General features: G+C 36.8%; 3 protein-coding genes across 5 annotated transcripts; 2 read left to right on the top strand and 1 right to left on the bottom strand.

The window, feature by feature from the left end:
- Positions 1-1276: 1276 nt before the first annotated feature.
- LOC145224065 (MYND-type zinc finger-containing chromatin reader ZMYND8-like) lies at positions 1277-12253 on the top strand. 2 transcript variants are annotated; one of them, XM_080090496.1, is made up of 21 exons: positions 1277-1967; positions 2031-2141; positions 2257-2406; positions 2540-2665; positions 2743-2853; positions 3127-3264; positions 3562-3712; positions 3784-3944; positions 4226-4316; positions 4379-4572; positions 4640-4742; positions 4861-4926; positions 5029-5102; positions 5172-5485; positions 5559-5643; positions 6341-6398; positions 6474-6580; positions 6637-6736; positions 6803-6926; positions 7060-7253; positions 10000-12253. In XM_080090496.1, exons 1-21 carry the CDS (start codon positions 1338-1340, stop codon positions 11925-11927), a joined length of 5016 nt encoding a protein of 1671 aa, XP_079946622.1. In that variant the 5' UTR covers positions 1277-1337; the 3' UTR covers positions 11928-12253. The 2 variants fall into 2 exon arrangements, with proteins under 2 accessions (XP_079946622.1, XP_079946621.1); XM_080090495.1 differs by having other exon boundaries at positions 3784-3959.
- Positions 12254-12887: 634 nt separating this feature from the next.
- On the bottom strand, positions 12888-23920 carry LOC145224064 (uncharacterized). 2 transcript variants are annotated; one of them, XM_080090494.1, is made up of 19 exons: positions 23590-23920; positions 23416-23477; positions 23203-23329; positions 22769-22876; positions 21876-21973; positions 21638-21759; positions 21280-21465; positions 20224-20321; positions 20026-20160; positions 19658-19840; positions 17278-19362; positions 16906-17202; positions 16268-16506; positions 15678-15967; positions 15059-15111; positions 14294-14551; positions 14052-14139; positions 13819-13986; positions 12888-13401 (listed from the first exon to the last, which is right to left on the bottom strand). In XM_080090494.1, the coding sequence occupies exons 1-19, from the start codon at positions 23707-23709 to the stop codon at positions 13091-13093; spliced, it is 5028 nt and encodes a 1675-aa protein (XP_079946620.1). In that variant the 5' UTR covers positions 23710-23920; the 3' UTR covers positions 12888-13090. The 2 variants fall into 2 exon arrangements, with proteins under 2 accessions (XP_079946620.1, XP_079946619.1); XM_080090493.1 differs by having other exon boundaries at positions 16906-19362.
- A 165-nt stretch (positions 23921-24085) lies between these two features.
- LOC145224072 (cytochrome b-c1 complex subunit 6, mitochondrial-like) lies at positions 24086-25485 on the top strand. Its single transcript, XM_080090502.1, has 4 exons — positions 24086-24285; positions 24543-24602; positions 25124-25285; positions 25350-25485. Exons 1-4 carry the CDS (start codon positions 24241-24243, stop codon positions 25380-25382), a joined length of 300 nt encoding a protein of 99 aa, XP_079946628.1. The 5' UTR covers positions 24086-24240; the 3' UTR covers positions 25383-25485.
- Positions 25486-25502: the final 17 nt, after the last annotated feature.

The following is a 25502-nucleotide window of genomic DNA, read 5'->3' as shown; positions in this document are numbered from 1 at the left end:
TACTTTTTTTCAAGATAAACTTGAGTCCGATTTGTATTCGTCGTAAAACTGGTGGTAAATTGACAAAATCCAAACGGCGAAAAACCTAAAACATATCTTGACGACTTGCGTTTTATTTTTGAACCAACAAAGCACGTTTAGAATCGATTTTTACCGATAAAACATAGATTAGAGCCTCGGAATTAAGAAAACTGACTTTACCATGTTTAGTTGATTTTTTTTATTTAACCTACATGATACTGGCAGGCCGGGGGAACAAAGATTGATGCTTAAAGATTTACAATTGCAATTTGTATGTGCTTGAACTAAAAAAGATACATTTAGTAGCCAATAACATAACAAACTAAAATGTGTAAAATGGTTAAAATGTTTGAAAAATCTGTACTGTGAGAAAAATTTCAATCCTCGCATTTTAATTTTTTTTTTAAGAAGTATGCCTAAATATTTACCAAGCATGCAAAAATGTTATAAATGCCAAAAAGTTAAAAAACCCAAATACAACAACAATTGTCCCATTACAAGCTCTTCCCATTTATATAAAGCCAATGCTTTATGTCCATACTTTTTATAGTAGACATACACACAATTCACTTATTTATCCTTTCAAAAACACTAGATTTAGCAAAATCACATTTTCACACTTCAGTAAAACATAAAATACAATAGAAACTTTGGTCCCAATAAACCAGTCTGCAGAGTATGGCAGCTGCACGGGCGATTATTTGTTTAAAAAATTTTTGCCAATCTTTGGGGTTGCAGACGAAAATTTTGCACTGAAGGCATTTAATTGGCTTGTATTGACTCCTATCGCTTGCTTTGCGCCTGGCGAAGTAGGTTTTGCTTGTGGACTTAAGGGTCATGCACGCGAATATGCGGGTAATATTTCAAAACTGCAAATATAATCATTCTTGTTTCAAGTGGGCCAAAACACATTTACTTTTACTTGTTGACACATACATATTTTCACAGTTTTTTTTTTAGGGTGAGGTTTAACAGCAACGTTTTCACTATTTACTTTGGTGTGGACAATTTTTTTGTTAAATGAGGACATTGTGCGAAACAAATATTAAAAAAAGTGAACAGGACTTTATTTTTCACCACCCTTGCGACGTATCTAACAGCTTTAGTGAAAACAGTTATCATTTTTACAGTCAACTATCCTTTTTTCTTCTTAGTGGCCTGTTTATAACAACTTGTAATATAGCAACATTCCTAAAAGTCATACACCACACACACACACAAAGAGGTAACTACTACAATACTTTTTTCAACTTATTAAAGTTTTTCATTAATGCAGAGCTTACTGGATAGACAATATACCTTTTGAAAATAAGAGAATGGAGACTGAACCTCCAGAAGGTAGTACAGGCCAAAGTGATGTAGCTTCAGTGCTGGCTCAGGACCCTCCTATGGAAATGCAAACCAGTGGTACAGCTCCAATGCATGCTTTCCCTGCTAGTGCCCAATCTGCTGAAACTACTCCTGTGGTAACTGATCTTTCTGGCACCGTTGCACAACTTCCAATGGAGTTCTCAGCACCACCAGAAGAATCAACTTCAAAAACAACATGTGACACATTGCCAAGTGGAGCCAGCAGTCAGCCTGTTGGTGTACAACATGCTGCTATGGACACAGAACAGACTTCCACTGTGTCAACTGCAAACACACCAGTTGTTGGCAAATCAATGGAAGAAGATGAAGTCATTCCACAGCAACGAGCAATAACCCCTGAAGTGATGTCATTGACAAAAGATGACAGAATTGAAATGATTATGCCCAAAACACCATCTGAAGGCTCTATAAAGTCAATATCACCAAGTTCATTGTCATCAGGATCGAGATCTAGAAAATCATCCCTCTCTTCAAAATCTCCAAAAGCTCACTCACCTGGCAATGTGGCCAGTCCCGGCTCACAGGGTAGACCAAGAAAGACAAGACCTCCACCTCCGATTAAAGATGACACACAGGTAGTGTGTTTAACTTATGGTTACACAACTAACATGGTTTGTAAAACTTGGTTTTGTTTTCAGCATGATGGTAGAAACGACTTCTATTGCTGGATTTGCCACCGCGAAGGGGAAGTGTTGTGTTGTGAATTATGCCCCAGGGTGTTCCATGCAAAATGCCTTCACATGCAAAAAGTAACATTCGTTAATTGGTTTTTGTGAAAATTATATATGCCAGTTAATGTAATTTAAAGCCTAAAACATTATGGTTGTTAACCAATACTCTGAACTTGCATTTGTTTTACCCAAGGAACCAGAAGGAGATTGGTACTGCCCAGAGTGTCAAAAGGTGATGGATGCTGAATGCAAAGAAACACAATCGCGAGCCATGTCACAGATGAGCATTGATCAGCTTGCTTTGCATCTAAGATATGCACTGCAACGCATGAAAACCACTGGAGTAAGAATTTCCTATTTTTTATTTTCTGTCATAGCTTTTTGTCATGCTTTCATATTTAAATGTCAGTTGGATTTTATAAATGGATTTTGAGTATAAATTTTTAAACCAGTTAAGTTTAAATTTTTCATTTTAGTGTGAGCCTTTCCTGGAACCAGTCGATACAAAAAAGTTCAGTGACTACCTGGATTATGTGTTTCATCCCATGGATTTAAGCACCCTCGAAAAGAATGTAAAAAAACGCAAATATGGATGTACCGAGGTAAAACTTGTAAACAGCTTAAACAACTTTCGGTTTGGAGCCCACAACAATACAATAATTTGTGTTGTATTTTTTAGGCCTTTCTCTCTGATGTAAAGTGGATTGTCCACAACTGCGTAATTTATAATGGACTACAAACCAAACTCACACAAATCGCAAAATCCATTGTAAAGATTTGCCAGCATGAGGTTTGTGTTTGATGCTTTTTGTCTCACATTATTAAGGCAATAGAAAGTATCAATACCAAAGTATTGAGCTATTAAGTAAACTGCACTTTGCACATAGCTTTGACCTATAAGGCCTCAATTCTGCAGGAGGTGACAAGACATTAGCCATATTGGCTAGTGTTGCTACATTATGGCCCACCAGTTTGTTGAGAGTAACACACTGAAAAGCCATTAGTGATTGGTAATACCAGTAAGTGTTATTGTTTGTAATTACCAATTTTGTATTGTTTATAGATGAGTGAAATTGAGGTATGTCCTGAGTGTTACTTGAACTCCTGTCGCAAAAGGGAAAACTGGTTTTGCGAGCCATGTAAAGAACCTCACATACTGGTGTGGGCAAAGCTGCAAGGATTTCCTCACTGGCCTGCAAAGGTTCACAATTTATTTCCTCAGTGACACATGAATAAATTCAAATGCAAAGTTAAATATAGAGACAATTAAATTGAATACATATTCATGCTAGGCTCAAATGACACATGTAAATACATCATTAACAAAAAATAGATGGTAGTGTTTGTCCATAAGTATTACTAATATCAGATAAATAACAGATTTGATACCAAAATTGCTTTTTTAAGGATTTGTAAGGTTCTTTGATATCACTAGAAATTTATTAAGATATTTGATCTTGATGTGTTGTGGCTTTTGAAATGGCATACTATCATGTAGGCACTGCGCATTGATAAAGGAATGGTGGATGCAAGATTCTTTGGGCAGCATGACCGTGCCTGGATTCCCTTGTCTGGTTGTTACTTGATGTCAAAAGAAATGCCATTTCCAGTAAAGAACAAGAAAAAGGGCAGAGGGCCAGGAGCAAAAGGTTTGTTAGTGTTTACGTGCATATTTTGGAAACAACAGTTTGTTAACATTTGAGGTTGTACTTTTCTGTAGGGGGTTTGGACAATGCCATGCTTGAAACACAAAATTACATTGACAATGTGATTCGAAAAACTGGTTCATTTGACTATTCCCCATTGAGAACTCCCCTCACACACATGGACCTGTACAGAAGATCCACTGGCATTCCAACTTCAAATAATCCAACAGACAGCGTAAACAAACCTCATGTATTTACTTTATTGATATTGGGAACACCAATGTCTGTAATAAGTGTTGACAATACCCTTGTTAGGATTAGCTATTGCTGATAAATATGATGAGAAGTTCAAGTTTGTAGAGCTCAGTTGTTTGAAATGATGAACAGTTGTTTAAAAACGTTTAATTGACCGACAAATTTTGTTTTCTGTCTGCTGTGAGTTTAATGTTTGGCTTTTTATGAAGTATTGTTGGCAATTTTTTATGGGTTTAATAAAAATAATGCTATTTTTTACAGGTTGTGGTTAAGAAAGAAGCAATTGAAGAGGAATCAAAATCACCTGCACTTTTGGGATCAAGTGTCCTTAATCTAAAACTAGCTGGTTCTGGTAAGAATGTTTTGCAATCCTGCCAAGCTGTTTTCACACTTAATAACATCCATGTGCCTCAGACTTGAAAGAATCGCTGGAAGGAAGTTCACCCAGTGCTACTCCGCCCAAGAAAAAATCTAAAATAGTAACAACCAGTGGAGCACATCCTGGTGGAGGACAGAAAGGCAATCGGTCTTTTGCTCATAAGAAACAAGCGTCTTTGCTTGAGAAAACTATTGAATCCTGTAAAGCATCGCTTCGAGACTCATTCACAGTTAGTTATATTTACCCTTGCAAGTTGATTATTTGGGCCTACATTTTTAAATTATTTTAAATAACAGAATAGTGACGACGATTCAAGTTCAGATGAGTCTGACACATCTTCGGATGAAAGTAATGATGAGATTGCAGCCACCAAATCCACTACCAACTCTGTTGAAAAAGGTTTGCCTCAAACAAACTTTATGAGTATATGTTTAGAGCTGCCTTTCCTTTTCATCAATGCTATATTTATGTACAATTGTTGTGAATGTCGTTTATCAGTTTTAAATTTTGTTTGCAGGTGCTGATGACAAAACTAATGCAGATGGAACCACTGAAAAATCTGCCCCTAAACCAACAAACAAAGGTAGACTACAATGTGATAACATGATGTTGTGTATTAAGGTTCAAAACATATTCATTTTACAACATATGCTGTATTAGGTACTAAACAAATTTTGTATTTTAGTGGGCCAAAACAGCGATGAATCAGACTCTGAACTTGTAATTGATATTCCGGAAGATGAAGAAGCAAAGAAAAGAGTAAGTCTCGCATTTTTTTAATCATTTTGTTTTACTACATACTTAAATCTGCATATTTATTTTGTGCAGGATGAAAAAGGAAATCTGCAGAAAAGCATTATTAAGGTTAAGAAAAAGGGTGAAAGTGACAAATCCTTGAAGCCGAAATCGATTCTCCTCAACAAAGACCCAGGAAAAATCACAGAAGCACCAGCTAGGCCCGCTGTAGGCAGTGGAAGCATAAAACGTAAAATGGGTGAAGAGAGCTCCTCTGGTGGTGGAATCCTCAAGGCTCGCAAAGTTGATGGTATGACAAAACCATCTGATGCTTCAGGTGTTAAAGATGGAAAAATCATGGGAAAGGAGAAGAAAAAGTTGCCTAGTGACCAGGGAAAGCACCCCAGGTAACTTCTGTTACATATTCCTTAGTTTCTTTTGACAAAATGGTGAATTACCAACTAGCTTGGTTTCTTGCAGTGACAAAGCAAAGAAATATCCTGAAACATCATCAAAGGTGAGGAAAGATGGATCTGGTGTAACAGCAAAGAAAACCAATCCTGAAGTAAGTTATCTATTTTAGAAAAAAATGTTAAAACTTTGCCAGTTGTATGTCAGTTCTTTAGCACTTTGATGTATTAAGACTGTGTTTTTAGTAGAGATGTACCGCTTCGGCTAGTTTTCGGTTCGGCCGAAACCATATCAACCGTATCATTTATGACGTCACATAGAGTAGTATGCTACATCTTTTATATGAAAACAAGTTTTTCTACCAGACAAACAGTTCGTTTCGTCATAATTTTAGTTCTGTGTGGTTTAACATTGCCTCAGGCATGATGGCTAGCCTGCCAATGAATTATTAATTGTTGTCCGGAGTGTGAAAAACAATACATTAAAATCTAACTACTTGACATGATTTTAGTTATGGCATAGTTTGAAAGATTGTGTGGTACCTTATAACGCTGAAAAGACATGTTTTATGGTTTAAATTTGTGTTTGTGAAAGATTCGGTTTTGACCGAATTGCAACAAATTACTCGGCCGAAACTTTGTAAAAATGGCCGATGCGGCCAAATAAATTCGGCAAACTGCATATTCAGTCCAGTTTTTAGTAGAATTACTCACACAAAACAGACACAAAAATGCATTGCAAAGTTATTAAACTAAGAGTCTGACAAAAACATCAGCTTGTTACAAGAAATACGAAACTTGATGTTTCAATCTGTTCATTATATGTTGCAAAACACAACTTTTCTTTTGTAGGGAATTGTGCGAAAGAAGATTATGATGACAGAGATTCCAAAAACAAAACCACCTGAAGGTGCGTATTCTTAATCCTGAATTTTGTTGTATGTGTTTTGTTTCAAAATAATTTTGGACCAACTGTTTTTGACAGACCGTACAAACCTGAAGTCTGCAGCCAAAATCTTATCACAAAAAGTGATGAGTCGCAAACACACGAGTCATCCTTCAGAGAAGCAAAAAACTTTGGACAAGCAGAATGTAATTCCTTATTGATTTTAATGCTTCTCAGCCAAAACTCATTCAACAATTTTCAGTTTCAGGATAAAAGCAAATCGTCATTTGGTGACTCTGGTAAACGTTTGTCTTCATTCACTATTCCTAAACACAAGCCTACTGCTGTAAGACCAACAGAAGGTAAGATTGTTTAAAAAAGGTTTCAGTTATCGGATGACCCCATGTTTTGACTTGTGTATTTTATAGAACCGGTCAGAACAAGCACAATGACAACCAGAACCAGTATAGAAGCTTCACATGACGGCAAAAGCACTTCTGCAACTGCCAATGGAAACTTTCCAATCCAGAAAATAGAGAAATACAATGAGAAGTAAGATGCTTGCATTTGAGCTATTCTTTCAAAAATCAATTTTGTCAATAAAAGTAGAACATTTTTTACGCATTCACACAATGGAATTGCAAGATTTTACTGACAATGTCAAAATATGGTAACCGTTTCACAGGGTAATGATTGGTGTTCGACAAGTGCTTGTTGAAATGTACGAAGACATGATGACTGAGATGGACTCGCAACCATCAAAAGATTCATCTGGAAAAGACTCAGATGTCAGTCACCAAGTTAACCAGCTCCAACTTGAACTTGATCGATTAAAATGGATGCATCAGCAGGAGATTGCTGAACTACAACACAATCATGGTAACATTGTCTTATGACCTCTTTTTTATGTCTAACGCTGGTTCTTAAACGCATTTGGTCAAGAAAGAGTGCTTCAAATTTATTCAAATTTGGACAGATGTTAGTTATTAATCTAAATTTGATCCTCCTGAAGTTTGACCCCGAATTATCCAGCGGTTCACCCACAGGCCCCCAAAATGCAAAAAATTTAAAACATGGTTTGTTATATGCATTTGGTCAAGAAAAAGTGCTTCAAATTTATTCAAATTTGGACAGATGTTATTTATTAATCTAAATTTGATCCTCCTGAAGTTTGACCCTGAATGACCCAGGGGTTCACCCACAGGCCCCCGAAACGTAAAATTTTAACGCTGGTTTGTAACGCTCGTTTGGTAAAGAAAGAGTGCTTCAAATTTATTCAAATTTGGACAATGTTAGTTATTAATCCAAACTTGATTCTCCAGAAGTTTGTCCCCGAATTACCCAGCGGTTCACCCACAGGCCCCCGAAACGTAAATGTGTCTAACGCTCGTTTGGTCAAGAAAGACACTGTAGGCCAGGGGTCTCAAACACGCGGCCCGCGGGCCGCATGCGGCCCTCCAAGGGTTTTTGTGCGGCCCGCGAAGTAATCTTTAGAAGTTATGTGTTTTACTTAGGCGGAATATCCTGTTAGACCGGTGAATTTACATGGTACAATCGTTCTCTATTGGTGGTATATGCAGCGTTTAAATGAGCGAGATCATTTTTAAAATCAGCAATTGCGATTGTTGCGTCATATTTTGTACATTGTTGCATCATTGTAGGCCATTGTTTCCACACAAAGCAATATAGCACAGTTGCCTCTTTCACTTTGCTACACTGTATATCTGTTTCCTATTTATTACAATTTTGTTTTTTAATGTAGTTAGTGGCATTAATGCACATTTCACTTTTTAATCACGCAATGTCTTTTCTTGTCATGTTACACCGTAACAAATGTGTCGATAGTGCGGCCCCCGACTGACTTAAAAGTTTGTTTTTGGCCCCCAAACCAGTTTGAGTTTGAAACCCCTGCTGTAGGCAGAAGTCCCAAGAGAGTAACTCACTGGTTTACGATAGCCGGAGGGCTCAGCTTGACGTCGGACAGACGTTTTACGAGACGTCGTTTCGGTGATCAGAAATCAGCTGTTTTGCACAGCAATGCTATTTTGTTTTATTAAGTTATCACTCACATTTTCAGTTTTGGCAAAGGTTTCACACCTATGACGTGATTTAAACCTAATAAGCGTGCTTCGGTTTCGTATATGTCAAGCAAAACTTGTTAATCAAAATAAAGTTGAAAAAATAAACTTGACGTTTTTACAAGATAAATGTTTTTTTTTAAATGCTCGTTGTCAGGTCGGCCGCCGCATGACCACGGGTTACCTAAGGTCAACTAGTAGGTATTACTAACACAGTTCAGAACTTTCTTTCGTCATAACGTAGCGTTTTTTTGCAATAAATTTAGGAATCAACACTCAAGGCATGTATAAATTAGGTTAAACGGTGTTGTTGAACAGTAAGGACGGCGTGTTATTGAAAACGGTGTCAATAGGTCAAACAGTCGTTGGCGTGTGCACCCTGAGAGGTTACTACAGGTCAATGGTTTTGCGAAACAAAGTTAAATGAAAAACAATTTGTTATGTGTACACTTGTAGCAAATTGCTTTTTAATTTAAAGTGTCTGTAACACAACTGTTACAGCTTTCTAGAAAAAAAAATTGTTTAAACCCCGACCTTGGACGTCAATATCTGGGTCAAAGCAAGAGATTATATTAAAGTATTTGTTTCGTTCTTTTTTAATGTTTTTGTAATTATATGACAATAATAGTGCAAAAAGAATACGAACAAAAAATTTTTATTGTTGGGTTAATGCCTTCTAAAAATTTGTCCTTAAAAACAGTGTTTCATACCGGAACGGAACGGAACGTTATACCGGAACGAAATAAATAATTTTTGCCTCAAATACCGGAACGAAATACCGAAATAAAAAATATTCAAAATACCGGAACGGAACGAAATACCGTTATTTTTTATTACGGTATTTCGTTCTGGACATTTGACATGTAACAATTGCTAAAAATTTTGCGCCGTTAGACTAAGCTAGGCTATAATAAAAATTGAAGATGCTACAATTTACATCTTGTTGACCATCATTGTCAAATGTTATGTGACGTAACAACTACCGACAATAATTCTTGTGTGTTGCAACTTTCTTTCTTTATTCGCTTAATAGTTGGAAAGAACATAAAGAAATGTTCTTTTGTCAAGACCGAAATACCGAAAAATACCGTTACAAATATATTTCGGTCAGACCGGAACGAAATGAAAATATCGGTCTGGAACGAAATAACGAAATAAATAATTTGCTCAGAACGAATAACGTTATTTAGTTTCGTTCCGTTCCGTTATGAAACACTGCTTAAAAATCTAAAAGTCACCGCAACATTTGTTTACCGTAAATCCGCACAAACACGCGTGTGGGGACCCATTACTTTTTGTTTACAAAAACAATCATATGTGTAGATCAAATGATGTGTATAGTAAATTGGTAAATATCGTATAGAATATATAAAATGGAAGTATATCAGAAAGCCACTCTTCTAGTTACTGCATGTTTTTGTTTAATTTGATGTCTTGTGATTTTAGCACCTGTTGGGCACTTTATTCATTATAATTACTCAGATTTGGAACAAACCAATAATTGTCCACCTGTACCACAAAAAACATGTTTGTAAAACAATTTACAGATCTGACTATTGCGGAAATCAGGCAAAGCCTGGAAAACGAGAAACTGCATTTATTGGAAGAAGCCAAGCGCAAGTCGGAAGCAGCAAAGTTGCAAGCTATAGAAGAGACCAAGCAAAAACAGTGGTGTGCAAACTGCGGAAAAGAGGCAATATTTTACTGCTGCTGGAACACCAGCTACTGTGACTACCCATGTCAGCAGCTTCACTGGCCCAAGCACATGGCCACTTGCTCACAAGCCCGGGATGCTAATGCTGGGAATACAAGCACAGCAGGTGGCCAAGATGGCGGCACTCCCCAAGCAAAAGTAAAGGAAATGGAAACTGAGCCCGAGATGCCTGCTGATACTCCAACGTCTCCATTTGAGGATCCAATTCAACCCAAGGACATATCAAAGCCTGTAGTTGAGGAGGTGAAGGAATCTGTAGATGTGGATGAAGAGGAAGATGAAAGTGATACTGAGATGATGGTGATTGATGAGAGCCTGCACAAGGACGATGAGGAACCTGAGGAGAAAATACAGTCTCCCAAGCAAGAAGAAACACCCAAACCAGTGGAACAAATGGATTCTACAATATCGCAAGATGTTGAAGAGCCAACCAATGCAGTAGCTGAGACACCAAAAGATGTATGTAATGAAAAGAAACCAGATGCAGCGGATGAAAAACCTCTAGACCAACCTAGTATGACTTCTGCAAAAGAATCCACTGGTCAAAGTGTTGAAACAGATGATAAAAACCGTTCCCCAAATCCAGTAAAACCAATTGAAGAGAAGCCAGCGACTCCTTTGAGCATAGTTTCCACCCTTGCTAATGAGATCAAGCCAATGCCTCTCCCTCTAAGGACACCTGCTGGCACTTCTTCAAACACGAACAGCGGGACGAGCACCACTGTTGTTCCATCAAAGCTGCTGGACGACATTTTTTCGAAGGTTCTGGAAAAAGAAAACGATGTAAATGAAGACAAACCTGCTGCAGTTGAGTCATCTGCAGATGAAAGTCCAGCAAAAATTATCGCTGGTTCCCCTAAGGATGGCTTGCCTGTCAAGGATATCCCTTGTGAAGCTCAACCTAAGGAAACCCTAAAAATTCAACACTCGGGAGATGCGATCAGTGCCATTGGAGATAGATTGCTAAAAGCAAAACAGAAAAGTGAAGAATCAGTTAAAGTGGAAAGCGGGTCACCAAAGCCATCTGACGAAGAGAAAAAAGAGAGCAGTAGCATCAATACAGAATTAATTGAACCAACCGTTTCCCCCACACCGGATAGTCCTGCCCAAATGACTAAAACTGTTGATAACGTGGACGATGATTCATCAATAGACAAAAGTCCTAGATCAGAAATTGAAAACATGGATTATGTAGAAACAGACGAAAAGGAAACTCCTACAACAGAATCTAAAAATACACAAGAAGAAATGGAAACGGATCAGAATGTTGTTAATGAAGAATGCAAAACAGAGGTAAAAAGTCCCGATAAAAATCTTGACCAACCACCTAGTCCAGTCTACAACCAATCTCTTGACCAAGCAGCCAGCCCAGTCTCCAACCAATCCAATGAAGAAGCTACAACAGCTGAAGGAGATGAGGACAAATCATCAGCAGAGCCAAAACTGGACGCAACTGTTGATGAGCCCCAATCTCCGCAACAGAAAGACCCGGTTCCAAAAACGTCCCCTGCGAAAGATGATTCAGAACCTCCTGTGCCAATAGACGACACTGCGTCGACCGCCCATGACCAACCGCCAGCAAGCAGTGTTAGTGCCCCTGTCTTTTCAGACTCTTATTTAAGTTGCTTAACCAAAAGTAAACCTGCGGACCCACCCGACGTCAGTGCAAAGCAGGAGACTGATGACGTCAGCACCACATCGGATGTAGTCACGGCCTCGAAAGACGAAGTCCCGGCTTCGAAAGACGAGACTGATGCGTGAATTTTCTTGCGGCGAAGTGACATTGGTTTACATGCAATATTTAATTCCCCATTGCCGAGTTTTACATTCTTTTAATTTGTGTTTTTCTGAGTGTCAGAAACACATTTTGAACAATCATGTTCTTAAACACTCTGTGTCCCCTGCAACGTTTTGCTGTAAAAATCTATTCGCAATGAATTTGTTTGGTTCTGCCCTTCGTTGGTATGTTTTCCGTGACAACCTGTTTGAAGGTAGGTGCTTGTATAAGCTCGCCGTGGTTTTCATGCGTTCTTCTACACTTTTACAGATGTTGATATTGTGTATTATTTCAAGAGATGACACGAATATCCATGTGTGGTAACTTAGCGTGTAAGAATAAGCAGCTGTTATGTCATTCATTCTGACCGCGGTTCTTACGTAACGCAACTGACGAGCCTAGACTAGTATTTCTTATTCTCAAGTCTACGACCACCCCTAGGCATACTCAGATCTTTTTTGTTTCATTTTTTTAAGTCGTTGGTAACGCGAGTCGTTATGTTGAAGAAAAAAGTCTGGAGTGAACCAAATGAGATTATAAATCATGCAGTAATTTAGCAACAGTTGATCGTAAAGTTTAAACAGACAGTGTTATTGACTTAGATCAAAGACACGACTTTAATCGTAGGCCTGTATAGTGTTACGATTTGTGAGTCTGTTTTGAAATAGGAAAAGCAAATCAATCACCTTGCAGTACTAAAATTAAAAAAACCTAGCAATAACGATGTATCTTTTTTCTCTATATCATATTAAAAATGTGATTTAATTTACAAGATCGTAAATGGCATTACACACTTAAATTCAGGATTTTCAATTTGTCAGAACGACATTACCTCAAAAAAAATCTGATTTATAGTTTAAACATTTGGCTCCGGTAAACATACAGTGACTAATAATAACTTGTATACCGCCATACAACCTGCTCCTACTTATATTTACCAAGACCAGAATTTCGAAAGAATTTAATTGGGAAACGTATTAGCGCACAACGGGCAGTGCGTTGCGCCGAACTTGACTAATCTCACAGTGCACAGAACCAAAAGGCAAAGTAAAAAATAAATGAAGGTGCAGTCAACGAATACGATCCACAAAAAACTCTTCGAAATCGGCAAGTCAACAAGGACTGAAAATGAAACTTTTATGGATGTTTATCCCCACAGGAGTAGGGTGATGCTCTTTCCAGACCGATATTCGTTTCGTTTTTTGTTTTGCTTCTCTATCCATGAAACTGATTTCCTCAGATTGTTACCACAAAGTAGAGCAGAGATTTGTTTCTCATGTTTGTGTACGGCTTTGTCAGTCTTTGCTGTGGCCTTGCAAGTCTTTGCTTCAGCTGTTCTTTGTTCAATGTCGGATGTTGCGATCAACCATGATTGAACAGTGGAATGAGCCACATCTGGCTTGCACGGGGCTAAGTTGAGCACTGTTGCTACAGCTGCACACTGAACAACGATAGGAGCTGAAAACAAGTGCAAAAATTTGGATTGTATTCAAAAGACCACTTTCACTACATAGATATTGTTTATTTTTTACAATTTTTGTGTTTGTATTACTGTGTTATTTAAAACTGGGAGTAATACATTTTTTTCACAACTTTATAAAATAGTTGCAAAAACTAAGAAAACAATACAAAAATCATAAAAGTAATTGGCCAGAAAACAAGTCTGAATCAACTGTTATAATATTCAAATATTGCTTTTATTATTCTAATTTTTTGCCTTTATAGAAATAACAATTTGTATTTATTGCATTACTAGGTTTTCACCGATGTTTAAATTTAACTTCATGAGTTGAAACTAACTTATGGCTAAAAACAACAAATATTTTTACATTTGATTTTTATTGTTCTTTTTGTGGAACAAAAGTTTTCACATACCTGTTGGATTCTTTGTGAAGCACTGCACCATAGAACAGATAGTATCAAAATAGTTGATGGCCTGAATGTGGATATCCTGTGTAGGGTGGTTTCTTTTCTGTTTGGCAAGCAAAGCCAAAAGGCATGTGCTAAGTGCTTTTAACACAGCAACTACACACCCATCTGAAACTATATCAGGCATTAATTGGGAGATATTCAGCTGTAAATTCAAGAAATGCATCACTAGTACTGACCTTTTTTGTCTTTGACCTTGATTTTGCGTGATAAGGTAATGTACGTAGACCATTCGTTCAGTAAAGCCCAAAACTCCTTGTCAATTAGCTATACAAACAAACAGAAATAACATGAAAAGGTGCGAATGACATAAGATGTTTAATAACAGGGCTGTGTGACTTTAATAGCAAAACTGTTTTTAGATCTTAATTTTTGCATTATAAAGCCTATAGAATCCCAAATCCTCAATCAGTACACCCACCTCACCAGCTACAATGTTCATGCCTTCCATAAAACAGTACATTTCTAAACAGTTGAAAACATCATCATGATCTTCCACAGCTAGTCTTAGCACGGAATCTGTATCGTCCGAGCTTTGAACCATTTCAGCCTCTCGCAATCTTTTAAGGCATCGCATCATGGCAAATGAAGTCCATTTTACTGGTGGAATTTTTTTTGGACGCCAGGTAAACATATTTGGTTCGATTTCCCATTTACAGATCTTTGCTAGGTTTTGCAACTGGAGAAAACAAAGTAGTTAACTGTCAGCATTGGAGGAATAATGTTGATCTTTTCACCTGTAATGGCAAGTTTAGCTGGAGCAGCAAAATTATTTTGTTCAAGGCCACACATGGCAATTGGACAATATATTTTTAACAACTCAATTGCTACACCTTCCAACTGTAAGTTTTATCTGAAACCATGAAAAATCAAACAGACACAAACAACTAGCATCAAATTTTCTTTTGGGGGAATAGGACTTTTATAAAATACACATCCAATGGCTCCTAAACAATTACAATGCTTGTTTGAAAGTCAACACACCAAACAGTTTGGATTTAAACCACCATTTTTTTGCATGAAGAATTATATGCAGTTTTTTTTTCATTTCTACAAAATTTATGTTAAAATTTGTTTGGGGTGAAATCAACCCAAAAAATATTTTTACAACAACCTAGTCAACACTGAATTTTTATTGGGATTTTTTATCCTCACATTTTAAAAACCTCCTACAAAAACAACTTACGGGGTTGTTGAGCTTTGTTCGAGATCTGAGTTTCATGTTCGACATCTGCATCACTGCAAAGTAAAAATCCCATTATGAGATCGCTTTGCTATTTTGTAGGAACAGCTTGAAAAATGTAATTATTGTGTTTGATCAGTATGCATGGTGACTAAACCAGCTTAAAAGTAATTTAGAAATGACACATTTGAACAAAACAACAATTCTTATACAAATCTTTACTATTTTAAAATTAGACTTTTCAGAAGTTGCATTTGCATGAAGAAATTTGCCAAAAATTTTTATCATTGCTTCATTCTTGTATATTTTGTATTAAACCAACACTTTCGCAAACAGTAAATTTGGTTTAGTTGCATTTCTGATTCTGACAGGACTGTTCACACCCCAGTAATTTGTACTATTTTGTATCAGGACTTTCGACACAGCTATTTGGGCCACCCTGCTATACTGTTTTCTTATTACAAATAAAAACACTGCCTTGAAAAACCACTTTTTGTTTGTCGTCAATAATTATTTGGAATGCTTGACTTAGCATATAGGTTTTAACTACGAACTTTTAAGCTAGGCTGATAAGTTTAGAGAGGCTGAACTGGATGATCATGATTCTTTCACAATGACTTACATATTCTCCCAGTCAGGGGGTAGCAATGTGTGAAAGCTGAAGGCCAGCAAGGAACCATGTCCAAGATCACCAAAGCACATGCATCCTTGTATTTGTTGGTGCATGCCCACTTGCACAAGTCCATCATTGCTCTGGCATCACCACAGTACCGACACAAAGCAGTGAAGATGCGTGTTAGTGATGCTGTATCATAGTGTGTGAAACTGCCACCTTGAAATATGGACGACATCATGAAGAAGCTTGAACTTTCCTCAACTGTTTCTTGCATTGAACCGATTCCATGTCCATATCTGAGAGTGTTTAACTTCTTTTTTAGGTGGTCCAAAAACTCACAATGTGAATGGTTTAAGATTTTACCATGTACAAACTTAATGTGATCATTTATTCATTACTTGGCTTTGCTACAGCGTTAAGCACACTTAAATAAAAATCGTAGCTTGCTTGGTTTTTTAATGGTGAGACAATAAATCAAGCAGGTTTCTTAATCATTCCACATTCCACAAAACTGTATTTAACATCCATAGAAACGTTTCTAAATAAAAACCAGCTACTACACACAAATTTTACTGTGTTAGTAAAGAAAGACAAACCTGCAAAGTGTTTTTAGTATTGTCGGAATTACAGTGGTTTTCAATAACCCCGGGTCAGTTTTTGATCGAACTTTATCAACTGTGGCCAACAGTTTGACAAATATCAACTCGTTGGCCTGAAGAATTTCATCTAGTTCAGGATCTTGAGGTTGAAATCCAGATTGCAAAAGTTTTTCTACAGTTTCACTTGTATTGTGACCTCTAGTATGAGTCAGAACCTGTCTGATCCATGATATGACCTAAAATAGCAAGTGTTTAAAAATTCAAACAAAACAAAAAACAAAATCGTTAAGAAGCTTGTTAATTGTAAATGCAATTTACTGCAAACTTTCACACAACTGCTGCTGTTGCCATTAGTAAAAAAGGGTGGTTATAAGTGAAAAGCTTCTATGTTGGTAAAAACAAAAAAATAACTCTATGTTCTGAAAAAAAAGTTTTAAAGGACCCAATCCAAATCAGTAGTCTGCCTCTTATAAACCCGACTTACAAGGATTTGCCATGCAAGTATGCTATTGATAAGCACAGACATCTTAGAAAATAATTGGTATCCACACGTAAAAGGACCAAATTTCTAACATAATTTTAATGTTATTATAATTTACCACATTTACTAAAAAAAATCAAAATCAAAGCCACACCTTGTTGGGAATGACAGGAGGGAAATATCCGGATGTTTCATCAGCTATTCCAACTTCCTGGATGGAATTTAGCAAAGAATCAAAAGTGTCCAAATGCTTCATGTCAAAGTAATTGCCAAAATAGTTGGATATTTCCGGAATTCTTCCCATAGTGTTGCTACCAATTCCTCGTTTTCGTCCAGATTTTTTAGTTGTGGGTTGTTTTTCTGCTTTTTCAATTTTGTCCAGAACTTCAGCAACAGACAACTTGTCATCATCATTGGTTTTTTTCTCTTGGGTGGTTTTATTTAAAATTTCCTGTGATATTTTTTTAGTCGAAGATAAATGAACTATCAAAGGTTCAAAGACAAATCTTTTTGGTGTGCAGGTTACCGTTTGTATTTTCTTGAGTTCTGCATCACTGTGTTGATGATTGGACTTTATGCTTTCAGTTATTGTGGTAGCAGAAGTGCCTGGTGTGATTTCTTCCAGGGTCTTCTTACTTCTGTTACAATCTTGAGATTCCAGCACATTAGTTTGTGGCACTACCTTGAAGGGTCCAGATGAAACATGAGACAATGTCTGAGTGTTATCTTTTGCTTCTTGGACAGATGATGTGCTTGGCTCATTCTCCTTTACAACCAAGCTGACAGAGTCCTTTTCTGTCCCCATAAGCAATGAAGGATCACATGACTTGGTCTTGGCAACTGGTTTTACTGTAGGTACAGGTAGAGCACGAATTGGAGCTTCACAACTAAAGCGCCTTGGTGTATCTCGTAAGCTTGCTATGTGCTGTGAGATAGACTTCTTCTTTTTAGGTGTAACAAGAACAGGTGATTTGTTGAGCAAAGCCTTATGCTCCTTATTAAAACTTATAGCTGTGCATAAGTTGGCACTGGGTGAGATTGAAGGTCGATTGTCGTCTTCCATATCTTCATCCACATCACTTACTTGAATAGGACTCGAGACATGACTTGGGGCTGTGATCATGGAGGAACTTGGTGTGTCATCTTGCAATGGTGACAGGGGCATCGCCATTATTTTAGTGATGCCAGTGATATCAGTTAATATTTGATCAATTTGGTTGGCAGTCAAAGAACTATCCAATACAGAAATGCTTTCATCACTCTCACTGCCAGAGTCCATGCCCTGGTTATCCACCACTGGCAGAAAGTTGAAATCAGTAGGTTTTGGTGACACAGTTAACGGGCTTTCGGAACCAACTTTGAAAGGGAGTGATTGCATTGATCTTAAGGTTGGATGCAATTTGACTAAAGGCTTCTTGGTAACTTGCTTTTGAAGTTTTGTTGCTGGTGTGTCTTTAGGATCAACTGCTGGTGAATCTAGGGTGGTTGTGTCTATGTTGTTGTTGTTTGATTTGATGATTGCAAAATGTTTGTCCAGCTTTATTTGCTTTTTCTTTATCGAATTATCTATGGGTGACTCTATTTTGCGCTTTGTCCTTTTTTGAAGTCGAGGCTTTATTTGAACCTGATCATTTCCAGTGTTGTTTTGCTGCACATCCTTATCTTGTTTTTTCTTTTCCTTTTTTGGTTTGTCTTGTCCAGGTAAAAGTTTACTTTGCTCATTTGAGAAATGTTTGAGATTATGATCATCAATTTCTAACTGATGGTCATTGACATGTTTTTTACTCTTTATACTTATTTCAGAGTCAATGGAACTTTGGACTAATGAACCAGCAGCAGTTTCCTTCATCATTGGTGCATCAGCTTTGCTACTGGATTTCGCTCTTTTCTTTGCTAATTTTTTGGGTAAGTCTGTTTTCTTTTTAGCTTGAACTTTTGCATCATCACTCTTCCTATTTGGGCTTGACAATCCAATTGGCTCATCTCGAAAAGGTGAAAGCACTTCCAAAGGATTGAACATAAACTTGTCAAGAGAAAAACTGCTGTCTGATCCTTCACTTAATGATTTGCTTATAGACCGTGTCCTTGCTCTTCTTGGGGCATCGACTTTTGAAGGCGAGTTTTTCTGGGGTAATTTTGGTGCCATAGTGTCCCTGGGGGGTGACTTTTCACAAATATTTTCATCATCTGATGAAAACATTCCGGAGGATTTTTCCATTATATCAACTTCTTTAATTTCCTGTGTCAACAAAGTTGTCTTCAAAATATCTTCAGCTTTGCTGTTTAAATGCAGAGATTGACTTTGTGTGTCTGTTTGTTCTGGGGCTTCTTCATTTTTATCATTACAGGGTATTTCAGTAACATTTGCCTGTGAGGTTTTGTGCTGTTGATTTGTATTGTCCTCTATAGCCCGCTCCAAACTTTGTTTGGTTAAAAGTAAATTGTCAGGGGCAGTGTTTTTTTGAAGAGCATTTTCAGGATGGGCAAAATTATCATGTTTTGGGATTTCACGATCCAGGCTGTTCTCAGCGTCAGTTTCACTGGAAGAAGATATTGCCTTTTTATCCACGATTTGTTGCAATTTCTCTGACACTTTCATGTTTATTTGTTCCTTAAATACAAGAAACGTTTGTGTAAAGATATACGTTAAGCAATTCTAGGGATCTCCAAAAGGTGTCAATAATGTTGAAATGTCTTGTCAAAATCATACAAAGATAAAGGTTGATGTCGTCAAATTTTTGTTTAAAACTCCCACAAAACAGCTATGTTTACGATGTATTTAAATTTACCAAAACACTTAGAAACTCCAAAAATTTGCACCCAGAGCTTAAAATGGCCCCATTGCCAAATTTGGATAAAACATATCACCGCAAAACAAAATTTAGTAAAAATTAAATCAAGCAAACCTGTATGTGTTTGAGAATTTTCTTGGCAACATGAGTTTCGTGACCAACCAAGGTGTGTTTAACACAAAATGATTTAATTTCATCTTCAGCCGATACTGCATCACTGTCAAGCCTTTGTACAATCGACTTCATTTCCTTAAGCTGGCTGTTTGTGGGTCGGTGTGCAAAAATCCGGTATGCCCTCTGAAAATGATGATTGCATCATAAAACTTTCCAAAAAAACAAGGCATAAAGATAGCTAGGCAATAACATGTACAATCACTATAAAACATGCTCAAGGATTAACATCACTTACATAACAATGTTCTGGACTGCAAACATGGCCTAACATTAACAAAGAAGCCTAGCCTCTTTGATAGTTTTTTTACCTTTGCCTTCATTTCTTTCATGCGGTCTTTCATTGTAGAAGACAACACAAGTCTTTCTGCTTTCACAGTCGGACTGAATGCTTTATGATTGACATCAGACTCCCCAATGTGAACTGGCGCAGCAAGCTTTTCAGGCTGTAAAAACAAGGCAATCAGAGTGAAAATCGGAATATCCTTATTCAAGGTACTATGCATTACAATTGTTATTGCTTCATTTTCCACCGGTTCTGTTTCATCCTTGGAATTGGTGATTATCTCCACAGAATCAGCCCTGCTTATATGGGCGACTGGAACATCTGCACAAAAGTATAAACACATTTTTATTCACATTCCATAAACCAGCCTAATCATGCCTGATTTCACATTGTTTTTTCATCCACAGTTAAGGCCAGTGTATGTGCATAACATTTGATAATTGTTTGGGTTTCCTGATACACTAGAGCAGGGGTGGCCAGGCCTGCTTCATACCCGAGCCGCATATCATAAAACTAAGTTTTAAAAGAGCCGCAACAAAAACAAAACGAATTTAGTCCCCGACAATAAAGTGTAAGCTATCAAATATTGATTATTGTTGTGTGGTGATACCATGAGTCTCCACCTGGGCTGCAAGATGTTTGGAATTACGCTGATATGATGGGAAAGTTTTTGTGCTTAAATGCATAATGACATTTCAAGTTACTGGTTTTGCAATGATTAAGCGAAGTTTGACAAATAGGACACACAGGTTTACTTCCATTATCAATAAATGCAAACTCCTCCTCCTATTCTGTTTTAAAAGCTATATTTTCCTGTTTATCTTTCCTTTTGTTTATTTAATTATTTATAAACGACAATTTTATGGCTAAACTTTGCAGTTATTGCTAGGATAAGCCGCAATACAAATGTAAAATGTGTTTAATGTCAGCCCTGACTTACAGCTTCAATCCGACAATATTTTTGACTACAATGCACAAGCTAGCACACTTCTGTACAATAATGTTCTTTTCGGTTTTCGGAATGTACATTGGTTATTGCAAATAGTCAGTCTATTGTTGATACGTGATAGAGTACATTGTTTTATCATCAGGTTAAACAACTCAGCAAGATGGGGAAATGCATGTGCAACATTAAAGAGCCGCAATCAAAGGCTCAACGAGCTGCATGCGGCCCGAGAGCCGCAGTTTGGCCACCCCTGCACCGTGTCGGATTTTACAGAAGCTTAATTAAGTATGAGTAAAAGATATAACACAGTAACAGTAGCTGCAAAAGCTTTACCATGGTCATCGTCACTCCGCTCAAAAGCATCAGATTTCCGGTGCTTCTTCTGCAGCCGTTTCTTTTTGTCCGGAAGAGGTGATTTGAAAGAGGAATTTTGAGTATCAATTACTTCTTCACCCTCAGTCTTGGTGGCATCTTCTGAGAGGAATGACATGTTCGCTTCAGAATCTGTTGCTTGGGAACCTGAACGAGAATCAAATTGTACATGGCTTAAATATAACAAAAAATGCTGTGATCATTAGTGCAAAATGTGATGCTTAAACATGTAAAGGGTGAACCTATTCCAGTTCTTTGGCTACTGAACTTAATTTGCAGACATTGTTTCCCTATTATCATCATTAAAAAAGTTCCTTACTTCTACTTGATCTTCTACGGCGAAGGCGCTCACGAACAACCTCATTCTTTTTCTTCAGGCTCATGTTTTCACGTTCAAGGTTTTTTATGGTTTTGTTGAGGGCTTTAATTTCCTTGGACACCCTTTAAAGATCACAAACAAAAGGTTAAAGTTTTCACAAAGACCAGTTGTTGAAATATACAAAATTATAAGGGTAAATTTCAATACAATATCACATGTAATAATAGTTTATGCATACTGCTCTCTTTCGTTGTGGTAGTTCTTTCTTTCTGACTCCCTGGTCACATCAGCTTCTCTCATTTCTTGGATTTTGTCCTCATACATTTTACAAGTCATCTAGAAATAAAAGGCAAGCTCTCAAAACGTACCACACTATTAGACATTTTACAAAATGGCCATTTTACATATAATGTGATGCTTTCAACAAACTGACTGACAAGACAAAATTGAAGGGAAAAACACTTGTCAAAAGTATTTACACAAACAAATTGCCTTAGTTGAATAAACTACCATGGTGTTCCAGATAAAATCCCAGTAAAACACAATATAACCAGGTAATAGTTTCTGTTAAACTGGCATTGTGTGGAGCAATGAGCAAAACCAGAAAACACATGGATTTACAAAATTGAGAATAAACCGAAACATATCTACATAGGACAAAACTTCTATATGCGGAAGAGGAGCAGCAAGCTAATAATACAACAATTGAGTGAAACTACTTGTACCTGTAGAAGTGTAATTTAAGGACATACCGAGATACGTAACTGCCACACAAATGTAGCTTGAATTTAATCACCTAATACACTGCCTCAAAAATACCAATATGGTTATAACCTTGTCAACAACCCCCAATCACAAAAAAATGCATTCGCTATCAACATAAAAAAATTAAAATTGTGTTTGTTGAATATATATGTTTTTGTAGGCTCGCATTCAAGAGTCTGTGAGGTTACCTATGAAATGTGTGCTGATTAAAAAAATGTGGGCAATTTTTCTTGACCAATAGGTGGTAACAAAACCATGTCGAAAAGCAAAAAATGGTGTATGCCTCCATTAGAAAAGAAATGCGCACATTTAATATACAGCCTATAATGGCATGTTTGGAATAAGCATATAATATTTTACACTTACATCCATGCTTCTGATCTGGTCATTAAGATTATCAACCACTTTTTCTAATTCAATAACTTTATCTTTTTGTTGTTCCAATTCGCTTGGATGCTTATTCGACAGCAAAGACTGCAAAACATTGCAAGAAAAACATTAAAACCTTAAAGTTACATGACACATAATAAAAAAATGTAGCCAATACAGTGTAAAGTTATGTTTGTTATCATGAATATAGACCAGTCTGAAGAAAATGGCAGTTCCCAACGTGATCTTTGGCATGCAGGACCGACAAGACCAATTTCAGCAGGCACAAAGCAAGCAATATAGGTCAAGGCAGGACCATTGAATGCCTTTGGTACCAAAATTTCGCTTGCAACCCCAAAAAATGGCGTGCAAAACTTTCTTTAAAAAAATCGCGGGTGCAACTGCCATACTCTGCAGACTGGAGTACAAACCTTTATCTGCTTTTGAATGAGTTTGTTTTCAACATCCTTCTCTTTGCACTTTTGTTCCAAGGATGAGACTTGCTGCCGAAATTCTTCATTTTGAGATTTCATTTGTGTAAACATTGTAATCAAATTGCTGAAATATATGAACAAATATTTTTTTAAAACAACAATCAGTTTCGGCACTCGGCAGCTTGCAAATTGTTTTAGTATTTTACTCACTCAGTAAACAAAATTTTCTTTTTCAGCATTTCCATGCTTCGTTTGTATTTCACCTCAGCCACCTACCAAACAATCAATACGGAATAAAAATAGTTAAGGGTGCATGGTCATGACAAATTCATGTCAAGACCTAACTCCAAAAACATAGGTTTAAATGGAAAGTTTTAAACTTACTCGTTTGCAGTTGTTGCACCACTGATGTGATTGAATATTTACTACAGAATCAGCAGCTGCTGATGTACTGGAATGAGCCATATTTGATTCCAGAAGCTCATTTGACTCAAGCTCCTCCATCTTATGTACGTCAACAACAACCTAACTATTTATGCATTTAGGTCAGTATGTTACGTTTATACCAGCACCATCCAAAACTAAAAAAGTCGGCGTTGGTAACGCCAAACTTTTGTACCTGAAACACAGTGAAAATCCCTTAGTATAAACCGCAACTTTCATGCAAAAAGTTCACTCATCCACATTCATTTTCTTGGCGGTGAAGTTCGGTGATACGCATGACCAACGTTGGTAGTACGACTTCGATAGAGATCATAACCGAAACTGGGGAAAACGATTGTCTTCTTTGTATTTGTTAATTTCAGTACAATCTGCTAAAAGCGTTTGCAAATACATAACTAAAATATTTTTTTACTTGTGTTTATTTACAGTAAAGAAAACATGCCTGGAAAACACAAATAATGAAAAATAAGTTCTATACTGGTTTGGTAAAAGTGTCTCATGCAACCACCTTGAAAAATCTTATTTTCGAAATACACCTTGTTGGTCGTGAAAGTGGTTTATGTTCGTAACTAACGCAACGATTGGCCAAAGATGACCTTGGAAGAAAGAAACGCAATGTTGGGCGAAGATCCAGAAGTAAGTCGTGATAAAACTACAAAGAAAAGGCAATATCTGTCATGGTTTAAATGCCTGAAATGCGACAATCCCCACTTTAAAAAAATATCAATGAACATGTTAATTCGTTTTTGTCGATTGTATTGTATTTGTTACTTGTTTGAAAGAACTGGTTTATAATGACTACGTCAACATGCTACCTCTGAGGACCATATTACATCTGTGTTTTTTTTTAATTTGAGGTCTAACAATAGACAATTAGTATACATATTCCTTAGGAAGAGGAAGAAAATGAAGATGATGATGATGAGGACGAAGAAGACGAGGAAGACCTTGTGGTACTGATCATGGCATTTTTTTAAACTCCTTTTATTCGTAATGTAAAAGGTTGTTTGGTGGCATTATTTTTTGTGTGCACTTTTGTTGACAGTAATCAGCAACATAAAAGGGGGTTATAAATCTCATATTATCCTGCATTTTGACCGATGGTACTAAACTAAACCATTGGGTCTTGACCCTCTTGGGGGTATTTGCCATTTTACTGGGGGTCGAAGGCCTTTTGATAAGTATTAAAAAGTAAATGTTTGTCAGCAATAACAAAATGAAAATATGTACAAGCAAAAAAAACACAGTCAAACCATTCAGTTTAAATTTACTTTGTGTTCCATTATAACCATTACAACACAAAACAAATGCTTTATTACGTCACTATATGGAAGATATTAGCGCCAACAAGATTAAATAATACCAGATTGTTGTGTAATTTAAACCATCACCCCAACCAAAATAGCTTGCATTTAATTTACATTCTTACCAGTAACTTGTAGTATGAAATCTCAAATATGTGTTTGGCATTCAGGATCCACATGATACTTTGAAAGAAAAGTGCAGTAATTCTGACTCATGCAAGGGATACAAAGATGAATTAAGTGCATGTACAGAAAGAGTTTCTAGTCGAAGTCAAACTGAAGAACATTGCACTCAGGAATTTTTTGATTTTCTTCACTGTTCGGACCATTGTGTAAGTAAACTTAAAATAGGACTGTCATGAGTTGTGTAATCTTGATTTTTCTTTCTTTATTTAGGTTGCCAAAACTTTATTTAATCATTTAAAATAGAAGATGGACAGTTTTTCCGGTATTTATGTTCTAACAGTTGGATTTTTGCAAGTATGTGTTGGTTCAAAAACTAAATAGTCCAATAAACATTTCATGCAATTCATGTGTTTTCTACTTGTA

Source organism: Phallusia mammillata, chromosome 4 (genome assembly GCF_965637545.1).
Source record: "Phallusia mammillata chromosome 4, kaPhaMamm4.hap1.1, whole genome shotgun sequence".
Classification (NCBI taxonomy): Eukaryota; Metazoa; Chordata; class Ascidiacea; order Phlebobranchia; family Ascidiidae; genus Phallusia; species Phallusia mammillata.
The sequence above is the reverse complement of the archived record's forward strand: the minus strand, read 5'-3'. Positions and strand labels throughout refer to the sequence as shown.

Excerpts from the sequence above, each read along its gene's own strand:
- LOC145224065 (XM_080090495.1), top strand. The coding sequence starts at position 1,338 with ATGGAGACTGAACCTCCAGAAGGTAGTACAGGCCAAAGTGATGTAGCT. Across the intron at positions 3,960-4,225 it reads ACAGCGTAAACAAACCTCAT|GTTGTGGTTAAGAAAGAAGC; the intron begins GTATTTACTTTA and ends TATTTTTTACAG. Across the intron at positions 6,737-6,802 it reads TGCTGTAAGACCAACAGAAG|AACCGGTCAGAACAAGCACA; the intron begins GTAAGATTGTTT and ends TGTATTTTATAG.
- LOC145224064 (XM_080090493.1), bottom strand. The coding sequence starts at position 23,709 with ATGGAGGAGCTTGAGTCAAATGAGCTTCTGGAATCAAATATGGCTCAT. Across the intron at positions 20,161-20,223 it reads AAAATGAAGCAATAACAATT|CCTGAAAAGCTTGCTGCGCC; the intron begins GTAATGCATAGT and ends TTGTTTTTACAG. Across the intron at positions 14,140-14,293 it reads TGAACATTGTAGCTGGTGAG|CTAATTGACAAGGAGTTTTG; the intron begins GTGGGTGTACTG and ends TTGTTTGTATAG.
- LOC145224072 (XM_080090502.1), top strand. The coding sequence starts at position 24,241 with ATGACCTTGGAAGAAAGAAACGCAATGTTGGGCGAAGATCCAGAA. Across the intron at positions 24,603-25,123 it reads AAGACGAGGAAGACCTTGTG|GATCCACATGATACTTTGAA; the intron begins GTACTGATCATG and ends TTTGGCATTCAG. Across the intron at positions 25,286-25,349 it reads TTCACTGTTCGGACCATTGT|GTTGCCAAAACTTTATTTAA; the intron begins GTAAGTAAACTT and ends TTCTTTATTTAG.